Below are 11,922 nucleotides of genomic sequence, written 5' to 3'. Positions count from 1 at the left end.
GGGGAGCGCCCGCCGGCGCCAGCACAGGTGTCCGCGGGGCGGCGCCGAGGCCCTCGCGGGCGGGCGGGAGGGGCGGGCGCTCCAGAGCTCCGGGGCCCGCGGCCCGAGGGGAGGTTCCCGCGAGGTGGTTCTGGGCTCCTCCTCGGCGCTCAGGTTTCCTCTTCCCGCCCGCCGGCTGCTGGCTGCGGCGCCGCCTCCGTCCCCTTTCTCCCTCCCTCCCCGCGGCTGGGCCCGCTCTGCGGCCTCGGCCCGCCTCGCCCCCGCCCGGGCCTCCTCCGGCTCGCTCTCTCCCTTCCCCTCGAGCCTCCGAGGAGCCCGCAGCCGCGGGGCGCCCGGGAAGATGGCGGCGGCGGGAGACGGCGGCGGCGAAGGGGGCGCGGCGGCGCCGGGGCCGGGGCCGCGCGGGCCGAGCCCCTTCTCCGAGGCGCGCGACGACGCCCGGGGCCCCGTACCCGCGGCGCTGCACCCAGAGGAGGTCGCCTCGCGGCTGCAGCGGATGCGCCGGGAGCTTAGCAACCGCAGAAAAATCCTGGTGAAGAACCTGCCCCAGGACAGCAGCTGCCAGGTACGGGGACGGGCGGCGAGGCGACGCGTCCCCGGAGGCTCCGGCGCAGCAGCTGCAGAGCAGAGCTGCCCCTTAGGTGTCCAGGCTGGTGCCCGGCGTCTGCGAGCGGTCCGGGAGAGGAGGGGTCGTGCAGAGTTACGAGCACTGTCCGTGGCTTTTGCAGAGCCCCCGGGTTTCTGAGCCCGCGGTCGCCCCGCGAGGGAGGCACGTTAGGAAACTGAGGCTCAGAGAGGCGAAGGGGCTTCTCCAAGGTCACGGGAACCCGGAGCGCTGTCTCTAAGTCCGGCCGGTTCCAGGATCGTGTGTCGCGGGAAGAGTTTGGGGGAGTAGATGAAGGAGAGTGGCGGTGGGCTGCGGAGCACAGTTTGGGTTGGGAGGGGGCGGAAACCAAGGCTTTGGGAGCACGTTGAGACGGGCGAAGGGTCCCGCAGGGTCCTCGGGACCTGGGTGTGCCATGGGGGGCGGGGTCACGGGAGAGCTAGGAGTGTTTTACTGCTGTTTGGAGCACTTGCCCGAGTTTGTATGAAACAACTCTGTCCCCTCAGTCTGCTAAGACCTTGGTAATAGAGGTTATCGCAGCGCTCTGGGGAGCCTTGCTGCCGTCTTACTGACTCCGAGAAAGCTTCAAGATAGGTTTCTCTGCGTCTTTGAACCAAATTAACTGTTGCTTTAAGCTCTACATCTAATTGACTTTACCACCACCCCGCCCCCTCGACCCCCGCCTCCTGGATTGCCAAATTAACAGGCTCGTTTGCTCCTTGTAAGAAAACTAGAAAACACAAAGAAGCGCAACGGAGGGTGGGAGTGGGATAGAAATCACCTGTATGTTTGATCCGTAAAGATAATCACTGTTAACGTGAAATACTATCTTTTCATGTGTGCATTTTTTTTAAACCAAAAAAAAAAAAAACAAACCCGAATTTCTTTAGACTGTTCAGGGTTTCTTAATTGTCTAGATGTTCACGTATATTTAACGTTTAGCTAGAACTTCTATATTTTGTGGAGATGGGGAGGGTGGGCTGTCCTAGTGGTTGCAGATTTGAGGCAGTTAGTGTAGCTCCCTCCTGTACTGGGATGCATGGTATGCGGGGGTGGGGTGGGGGCTGCCGATTGATAATTGCAGCGGTTCTTCCAGGAGATCCGTTAAATAATGAGACCAGTGCCTCGCTGCTTTGTAATTAGATCTTACATAGCCATTCACAATAAATGTGAGCATGTAACCTTGTAACCCATATGCATGAAGGGACGTTTTGTTTCAAAAAAGCAATGTAAAAAAGTGTCTGTCAGTATTTGTACATCTCATCCCTCTTTCAACTCTTTCCATTATTGTCCACTTCCCCTCAGGCGGGTAATGTTTTGTAATGCTGTAAGGACAACTGCAATGGACTGATTTCACTGAAGCAACTTTCCCTTGCCCACGCAGAGAGGATAGCAAGTGAGCTCAGAAAGAGGGAGGCTTGGAAAAGGCAGATGGCATTGAAAAAAACAAAATTGAAGGAATAGTTTTATGTGTAGGTAATCTAGAAGAGAGAGGAGTGTCTTGATTTCCTTTGTAGAATGTCAGCTACTTTTGCTATCACATTTCTTTGCATTAATTCTAAAAATATTTGGACCATAAATTTTAGAAATTTCTATTTTTCCTTTGCTGTTGGTATCTTTCTCATTTCCCATCTTAACAGACTTGGAAAAAATATATCAAAGAGTCCAATAAAAGGAATAGTTAATTACTTGTTAGTGATGGAGAGAGGTTTTATGAAAATTACACTGATTTATATTTTTGAGATAGTCTCCCTCAGTTATGAATTTATGTATAATCTCAATTTTAGGATTTTCTGTAAGATAGATGGAATTTGAGCAAACTCTGGGAGAAAGTGAGGGACAGGGAACCCTGGCGTGCTGCAATTCATGGAGTCGCAAAGAATTGGACTTGACTTGTGACCCAACAACAACGATAAGGTAGTAAGCATAAATTATCAAATGAAACTGGTATAAGATCTGTATATGTAGATGGCTCTTTTACTGGCAAGTAAAGTATCTTAAATTTTTATGTTAAGTTAAATTTTTATGCCAGGTTTTTTGAGAACTGAAGAGTTTCATCTGTAAGCAACAAAACAAACCGTTATTAGCACCCGGAATACTGGTTCCCAGACTTGTCCTAGTCTTTATTTTTTGTATGATCATTTCTATAATGAAATATTTTAAGTATTTCTGATAATCCAGTTTTAAAATTTAAACACATCAGTGTTAGATTACAGATAACATTTGTTTGAGTAGTGTTTTTTTTTTTTCCTATTCTCTTCAGTACTTGTACTGTTCCTAGGTTTTCTGATCACAATCATAACTATCAATGGTCTGTGTTACATAAATAAGTAGAATAGGCCAAATATGCTAATTTTTAAAAGCAATCAAAAGACACTTTTCTTCAAAATATTTAAAGTTAAGAATTGCTATTTTTACTAGTGCAATACAATTAACATTTACTTGATCTACTTCTCAAGTTGGAATATTTCCATGAATGTGTTCTGCAAATATTTTATGTTTTATTTCCTATTGCTAAGTCACTTCAGTCGTGTCCTACTCTGCATGACCCCTGCAGCCCACCAGGCTCCGCTGACTCTGGGATTCTCCAGGCAAGAACACTGGAGTGGGTTGCCATTTCCTTCTCCAATGCATGAAAGAGAAAAGTGAAAGTGAAGTCGCTCAGTCGTTTCCCACTCTTTAGCGACCCCATGGTCTGCAGCCCACCAGGCTCCTCTGTCCATGGGATTTTCCAGGCAAGAGTACTGGAGTGGGGTGCCATTCTAATTCTGATTTTACCTAGTGGCTGCATTTTACTGTCAACTTACTAGTGAAGGATTGAGTTTAATTTTATTTTGTGTTGTTTAGCCAATATCACCTAGATAAACTCCTATTTATTCCTTATAAAATGACTAACATGGTTAAAAATAGTTAAAAGACTACTTTTTGTCCAGTTTCTAAGTAATGAGATATTTTAAATAGCCAAATTCTTATTTTCTAGGAGAAACTATGTTGATTTGTTCATTTATTTGGTAATATCACATTAAGGATCAAAGTCATTCCTAACTCGAGTTCTCAAACTGTATAGTCATGTTTCTAGAAATGCTGTGTTGGTGATTGATCAGTAGGAGCCCAATGATTTCTTCTTAACATTTTGAAAACGTGGACATTTTCTTAATTAAACATAGTTTTCTTAAATCTTACTCATGTTTTGTTTAATTTTGGGTATAAGAGATTTATAGTACCATCCCACAGCTATACTCTTCCTATGATTAGAAGACATACAATGTTATTTTTAAGTTCAAGATTTTAAAGGTACAAATATCAAATACCTTACAGTAGTAGAAATACTTGCTCTAAAAAAAGGAGCACATTGAGAACTAATAAGTTCTCAAAAGACTAGTTACCGCTATCAGTCAGGTGCTGCCTGGTGACCATCGTATGCTTTCTGGAGTCCTCCCAGCCCTCTGTGTTCTCATAGCTTCAACTCTGGTTCATATCCTTTTCATTTCTTGCACAAATTTGCAACTATTCTGTTTATTGCCTACTCTCATTACTGTGCTATCTTTTATGTTTTATCCCATCCTGTTCTACTTCCCTGAGAGAGCATCCCAAAGCACAGATCTGACCATGTCACTCTCCTATTAAAACAACAACAAATCTTTGGCTCCCCCTTCCCGTTCCCAACACCGATTCTCAAACGTTCCTTCAATTCTCCGTTACTTGTCTCTTTTCCTCAATTTGTAAGGAACAGTGAACCTGAATTAGCCTACTGCAAGAGCGAAATTCCTTTGAAGCTTCATGTTCTGTCTGAAAAATTCACATTGATTTTATGTTCTAGTAAAGTTGGATTTATTATGAAAACAATGACTTAAACTCAGTTAACTTCCCTCCAGATTTTTTTTCATAAACTTGGCACTTAAGGAAGAGCCACTGTCTTTTATCCTGTGATTTGCCATAGTCTGGTATTACATGGAGTACTCAGACATCACTTGAGAAGCATGACATACTAGGATAGAAATGTAAGGCTCTACCTTTTGTGACTTGGCCCCTGCCTACATTTCTAGTCTCATTTTTTTATTGGTCCTGCCCTGGCTTCAACTCTAATTTTTTAAAGCTACCTCAATCCCTGAGTACTCTATGCCACTGTGATATGATATTTATAGTTATGTCTTTGAATGTATGTGTTTTGGAATGTAATTGTAGTGATTGATTTATTACGACTAATATTTCTGATAATTACTATCATTATTTATAATAATAACGATGCTGTGAACACTGGTTCTTATTCACTGTAGCCATTGTGTGTATGTCTATATGTGTGAATAGTCTTTTGCAACTCTGACTTTAGAATTTTGATTAGTTAAGGTACTGCCCTAATACATGGACTTTTAAATTGTATGTCTATAAATTGTGTATATTTTATGATTAACCTGATTCTGGTTCAGTAGCATTGTTACTAGCGTTTCAAAATGGAGAAACAGTGGTATTTATTTCCTGTATTGTTTGAGTTCACTCAGGTTTCTTTCTTATCTATCGTATGTGTGTATTTTGTCTTTGTTGTATTTATTTTAAAATCTGAAAGACATTGTATAATTAGAAAATGTGAAGTACTTGCATAATAGCCAGGATTGGTAAATAGAAAAAACACTCTGTTGTCTCACTTTGGATATTAGTAACTTTCATTTCATTGCAAATAGATGGGGAAACAATGGAAACAGTGACAAACTTTATTTTCTTGGGCTCCAGAATCACTGCAGGTGGTGACTGCAGCGATGAAATTAAAAGACATTTGCTTCTTGAAAGAAAAGCTATGACCAACCTAGACAGCATTTTAAAAAGCAGAGACATAACTTTGTCAACAAAAGTCCATCTAGTCAAAGCTATAGTGTTTCCAGTATCATGTATAGATATGAGGGTTGGACCATAAAGAAAGCTGAGTGCCAAAGAATTGATGCTTTTGAACTGTGGAGTTGGAGAAGACTCTTGAGAGTCCCTTGGACTGCAAGGAGATCCAACCAGTCCATCCTAAAGGAAATCAGTTCTGAATATTCACTGGAAGGACTGATGCTGAAGCTGAAACTCCAATACTTTGGCCACCTGATGTGAAGAACTGACTCCTTGGAAAAGACCCTGATGCTGGGAAAGACTGAAGGCAGGAGGAGAAGGGGACGACAGAAGATGGGATGATTGGATGGCATCACCGACTGGATGAACATGAGTTTGAGCAAGCTCCGGGAGTTGGTGATAGACAGGAAAGCCTGGTGTGCTGGTGTCCATGGGGTCACAAAGAGTCAGAAACAGCTGAGCAACTGAACTGAACTTTGATTTCAAAGTGCTCTATTATAGTAGTCAATTGAGAAGCTTGATGGTTAATTCATGGAGGCTCATTTGAAAACACAGTACTTTTTAGAATAACAAACCACCAAATGTAGGAAACTCTGGTTGATTTTCTCCTTAAATGCCATTTATTCCCACCTTTTTTTTATGTTAGTCAGAAACCAATAGAGTTTTCTCACATACTTTGTGTTCTTTAACTGTGGGATTTAAAAATATACTTTATTTGTTTTCTCTAACAGTATATTCAGTAATTATTGCCTCGTTTTAAGCTGGGGCTGCTAATTCATCACTTTTTCCTGACAATACCAGGATGTTTTCACATTATGAAATCATTCTTTTTCTTACTGAGGATGTCATTTTACTTACTTCAAAAGTTATTTTCCTTAGTATAGTGGTTTCTCCTACTTAAAAGTTACCTATCGCATTTTCTTTTTTTAGTGTAATCACAATTGACTTAGGGGTTCTACATGTTTCCTGTGTCCTAGTGTAACAAGGACACTGAAAGCTGCTAAAAGAATATATTTCTACATTTCTGGGACACCACAGGCTCAGTGAACTTCTAGTCTTGGCAGAAATTCTTAAAAAGTGTTTCAGCAATGCTTATTCTTGCTCTAAAAACACATTTGAGAAGAGTACTCTGTGGTTAGCATCACAATGCTGAGTGTTAACGAACAATCTAGAGAAGTTTCAGGTGATTTATAGACCATTCCCTAATTAATGAATGAGTTATACTTATAAGCTATTTTTGGACTTGCAATGTGTTTTCCCATAGAAGGGATATAGTAGGTGGTATTTAGCTTTGCTGGTTAGCATTTTAACATTTACTTAAGCTATGATGCTTCTAAAGTGTAAGATTACTCTAACTAGTACAATAATATCTGCTTAGCTTTGTGCTGGAGCAGAGACTTCCAGTTTCCAGTCATTGATGGGTGCACCTGTGTCTTACGTGAGATGCTCAAGAAGGGGCTGCATTTAAGGAAACTGTTCTTTAAATAAATAAGATTCAGAAGATCAGGGCAGCATTAAATGAGATCAACTCCAATCAAAGGCTGTTGCTGCTAACAGGGTTACTAACCCCTTGAGATTTGTCTCTTGATTCTTCTATTTGCACGTACTGTCCCTATGGTACAGCCAGTAACCCTTAAGGGTCTCCAGGGCTCATGTCTCATCTGTGGGCAAAAAGCTTTGTGCTTAGCCCAGCTAGAACAGGCTAATGAAAGAATATTAAAATATAAATACAGAAAACCAAATCATCTATAAATTTAAAGATCTATAATTGCTTATTAGAAATCCTGGGTGTGTTTTTACTTTGTTTGCCTAAGAAGCAGTTGTCTTACTCACAGGAGATAGTGTTCAGTGAGGTTACTGTATGAGAAGTGGGAAGATCAGACCACTTAGAACACGTGTGCCTATTATCAATTTTGGCTCATGATTATCTGCAGAAGACCGTCCTTGGTTGCTATACCGAATATCTTCCACTTGTGTCTCCAGACCTTTCTCCACCCTTATCACCTGCTTTGTGTCCTTGGAGGCTGACTTTGCTGTGGGTTGCACTAACAGGGCTCTCTCATTCTCTGGTTTCCGATTGCATTTGGCCAAACCTCTAGTGGGAGATCAAAAGGTGGAGGGGAGAAAGGGTGAGGCATTTATTCAGCCAGTTCCCTATCTTCCAGGTTACCTGGGGCTTGGTTGTTTCCTCTTTCAAAGGTCACAGTTTCTTTCCAGTGGGTCTCTACATGCAACTAGAGGTGGCTCAGATGGTAAAGAATCCGCCTGCAGTGTGGCAGACCTGGGTTCAATCCCTGGGTTGGGAAGATCCCCTGGAGAAGCGAATGGCAACCCACTCCAGTATTCTGGCCTGGAGAATTCCACGGACTGTATAGTCCATGGGGTCGCAAAGAGTCAGACACGACTGAGCAACTTTCATTTTTATTCAACTAGGCTATCTGGGTGATTGTAATCACTCCCCTTGCCTGATTAGGCCTGGGGGTTGTAGCAGACTGTTACTAACCATGGGCTTTCTGTGAACTCTTAAAGATAGTCTCTTTCAAAAATTCTCTCCAGCTACTTATGTTCTGAGTGTGCCATCTGTTTCTTACTCAGACCCTGATGCTGTTGCCTACCTTCTCAGTCTCCTTTTTTCTTCTTGTTTTTCCTAATAGCGCCCAGATCTTTCTCTGAGGGCCTATCCCTCCCTTATTTAGTGATGTGATTTGACTGGGTTTGCTCTCTGTCCCCATCTGTGCAAGTGACATAACCAATGAACGGAATTCTTCGCTTTTGCCATTGTAATTGTTTAAAGGATGGGCAATAAGCTGGACCTACACCAGTCAGCACAGGGGAGTCCCTTGGCCATGGTGATTATTTCAGCCTGCTATAATAAAGAAGCTTAGGACTTTGGTTGTTAAGGTAAGTAGTTCTTTCTTTGCATGGAATATGAATGCAGAGACTCATTGTTCTGATTCAGCTGACATTATGAGGACAAAGCAGACATCCAAAGGAGAATTGACCTGAAAAGAAAGAAGGAAGGAAGGAAAAAGAGTAGAGAAGCTGAGCTAGAACCCTGGTCAAACTGTGTCTAAAACTTGACCTACCTTTGAATTTCTTGGTTATGTAAGACTCTAATGTCCCTTCTCCTCCTGCCCTCAATCTTTCCCAGCATATCAGGGTCTTTTTCAATGAGTCCGCTATTCACATCAGGTGACCAAAATATTGGGGCTTCAGTGTTAGTCCTTCCAAAGAATATTCAGAGTTAATTTCCTTTAGGATTGACTGGTTTCATCTCCTTGCTGTCTAAGGGACTCTTGAAAGTCTTCTCCAGCACCACAGTTGGAAAGCATGATTTCTTTTTGGTGTTCAGCCTTCTTTATGGTCCAACTCTCACATCCATATACGACTACTGGAAAAAGCATGGCTTTGACTATACGGACCTTTGTTGACAATTTGTTGGCAAAGTGATATCTCTGCTTTTTAATATGCTATCTAGGTTTGTCATAACGTGTCTTTTTCCAAGTACATCTTATGTTATTACAACCAATAGTATCCTAAATAATACAGAATTTTAATTTAAAAAACATGAAACCTTAGTGGAAAGGATGGCAGAAGACATTTTATCTAACCCTTTTGTTGAACAGTGTGTTAGTTGCTCGGTCTTGTCTGGCTCTTCACAATGCCATAAACTGTAGCCCACCAGACTCTTCTGTCCATGGAATTCTCCAGGCAAGAATACTGGAGTGGGTTGCCATGCCCTTCTCCAGGGGATCTTCCCGAACCAAGGATTGAACTCGGGTCTCCTGCATTGCATGAATACGATTTGCAGGTCCTAAACACATGGATTCTAGCACATTTTTAACACGTTTAGTCTCAAAGAAATCACTTCTTTGTAAGATATCCTGCTCCATCTTCAGACAGCTTTTGTGGTTATAAATGTCTTATTTATATTAAATATATAAAATCTATTTCCCTGAAATTTTGATTTCTTGATCCAACTTTTCTCCTCTAGTAGCATGGAGAAATTATGGTATTCTCTTTTTTAACTTATAACCTTGCTTCCTTCAAACTACGTGATTTAGAACATGAGTCTGAGTTGCCTCACCATCTCGTTTATTTTTCTCTAAACACACACACCACTATCATTTTGTTGTTGGATCTCTTAAAATGTGGCACTCAGAGTTGAGTATGGTAGTCTAGCTGAGATCTCCTTGATAATAACCTTTGTTTATTGGAGGCCTGTTGTGGTGGCGCAGTGGTAAAGAATTCGACTGCCAGTGCTGGAGATGTGGATTCAATCCCTGGATTGGTATCCCCTGCAGAAGTAATGGCAACCCACTCCAGTATTCTTGCCTGGAGAATCCCGTGGACAGAGGAAACTGGAGGGCTACAGTCCGTGGGGTTGCACAAGAGTTGAACAGGACTTAGCGACTAAACTGTTGCTAGGCACTGTGCTGCTTTTGCATTATGTTTAATCCTTTTTTCAAGGCTGTAAGATCAGAATTTTTTAATGATCATTTTATCGATAGGGAAACAGAGATGCAAAATTAATGTCAAGCAATCTGTGCAGTCATTCAGCTTATTGGTAGAGTGGAGAAAAGCTAATGTCTTTTTGATTCCAAAATTACATTCTTAACCCACACTGTGTTATGATTGTAATTCCCATACATACACTAGATCCTAAGTGTTTCAAAGGACAGGGGTTATGTAATATTTACCTCTGTGTCACCAGTGTTTAACCTAGAAGCTGACACATTGTTCCAAGGGAAGTTTAAAACAGAAGGAGACTACCCACCTCTTTGTTCTAAAATGCTATGCTTCTGTTAATGTGTCTGGCACATGGCAGGCTTTCAGGATTAGTTTGTAAGATGAACACATTTTGCTTTGTAAGATTGCGTTAGCTTTTTTGGCAGTGAACTCCATTCACATATAATTATTCTATCAGTCAACTGTTTATGGCTTGTGAATAGGTGAAAGCTGTAAACCCTCTCCCTGGAAAAGTTCTAATGTTCACGTGCAGGTTGCTCACTCGTGTCAGACTCTTTGTGACCCCATGGACTTATACAGTCCATAGAATTCTCCAGGCCAGAATACTGGAGTGGGTAGCCTTTCCCTTCTCCAGGGGATTTTCCCAACGCAGGGATTGAACCGGGGTCTCCTGCATTGCAGGCGGATTCTTTACCATCTGAGCCACAGGGGAAGCCCAAGAATACTGGAGTGGGTAGCCTATCCCTTCTCCAGCAGGTCTTCCCAACCTAGAAATTGAACCGGGGTCTCCTGCGTTGCAGGCGGATTCTTTACCAACCGAGCTATTAGGGAATCCCCTCTAATGTTCATAGGCACATAGAAATCTGTATGTAATTTAAAGATCCTGTGGATATCTTGCAATTTACCTCTGATCTCATTCTGGGAAATTTTATACCTAGATTGGGGAACACCTTCCCACACTGTTATAATTTTGATCATGTTTTTGGGACTTCACCTGAGTATGGACCACTAGAACAGGTCCAAAGCTGCTTCTTGAGAAGAGTTTGCAGAAACTTCTGTGGGCCACACTTATGCATAGGTGGCACGGTCCTCTTTCTGGGCAAGAAATAAATCAGCCTTCTTAATTTTCTTTCTAAGAAAGTCACCTATCACTTAATGTTTGATGTCAGTGTTCATTGTTCTCTGGTTATGCAGTATTACTAACATTTTACATAGTATGCCTGGCACAGAGTAGATGCTCAGAATTTTTTTTCTTAGAGTCTGAGATACTATAATGTATTATTTCCCACTTAACGTGTGGATGCGAAGGTTTCTCTTTTAAAAACATATCAAGACTACTCACAGTAACTGTTGCTATGATAAATTTTTTCTTTGTTAGATTTCTGAGTCCTAACTTGTTGTGTGTCCCTAAATTTGTTTTCTAGGCATTTGATGCTTAATTTTGAGCTTATTTACCATCATTATCTTTAGATTTCCTTCATCCTTATGCTTGTACATATGCTTTGTGAGTCTGAAGCTTTCTGTTAAACCTTTATTACCAAAAGAGCATTAGAATTGCAGAAGAGAGTTCCAGAAGAACATCTATTTCTGCTTTATTGACTATGCCAAAGCCTTTGACTGTGTGGATCACAATAAACTGTGGAAAATTCTGAAAGAGATGGGAATACCAGGCCACCTGACCTGCCTCTTGAGAAACCTATATGCAGGTCAGGAAGCAACAGTTAGAACAGGACATGGAACAATAGACTGGTTCCAAATAGGAAAAGGAGTACGTCAAGGCTGTATATTGTCACCCTGCTTATTTAACTTCTATGCAGAGTACATCATGAGAAACGCTGGGCTGGAAGAAGCACAAGCTGGAATCAAGACTGCTGGGAGAAATATCAATAACCTCAGATATGCATATGACAACACCTTTATGGCAGAAAGTGAAGAGGAACTCAAAAGCCTCTTGATGAAAGTGAAAGAGGAGAGTGAAAAAGTTGGCTTAAAGCTCAACATTCAGAAAACGAAGATCATGG

At 42.0% G+C, this 11,922-nt stretch overlaps 1 protein-coding gene across 2 annotated transcripts in view; it reads left to right on the top strand.

The window, feature by feature from the left end:
* The first annotated feature begins 267 nt into the window (after nucleotides 1-267).
* The window catches only part of RAVER2 (ribonucleoprotein, PTB binding 2), a 146,736-nt gene continuing 135,081 nt past the window's right edge, over nucleotides 268-11,922 (top strand). For both annotated transcript variants that reach the window (XM_040232670.1, XM_040232669.1), the window contains exon 1: nucleotides 268-565. In XM_040232670.1, coding sequence (XP_040088604.1) covers nucleotides 341-565 — 225 coding nt within the window. In that variant the 5' untranslated portion in view covers nucleotides 268-340. The remainder of the gene's footprint in view (nucleotides 566-11,922) is intronic.

The sequence above is a fragment of the Oryx dammah genome, unplaced genomic scaffold (assembly GCF_014754425.2).
Source record: "Oryx dammah isolate SB20612 unplaced genomic scaffold, SCBI_Odam_1.1 HiC_scaffold_28, whole genome shotgun sequence".
In the NCBI taxonomy this organism is placed as follows: Eukaryota; Metazoa; Chordata; class Mammalia; order Artiodactyla; family Bovidae; genus Oryx; species Oryx dammah.
The sequence above is the reverse complement of the archived record's forward strand: the minus strand, read 5'-3'. Positions and strand labels throughout refer to the sequence as shown.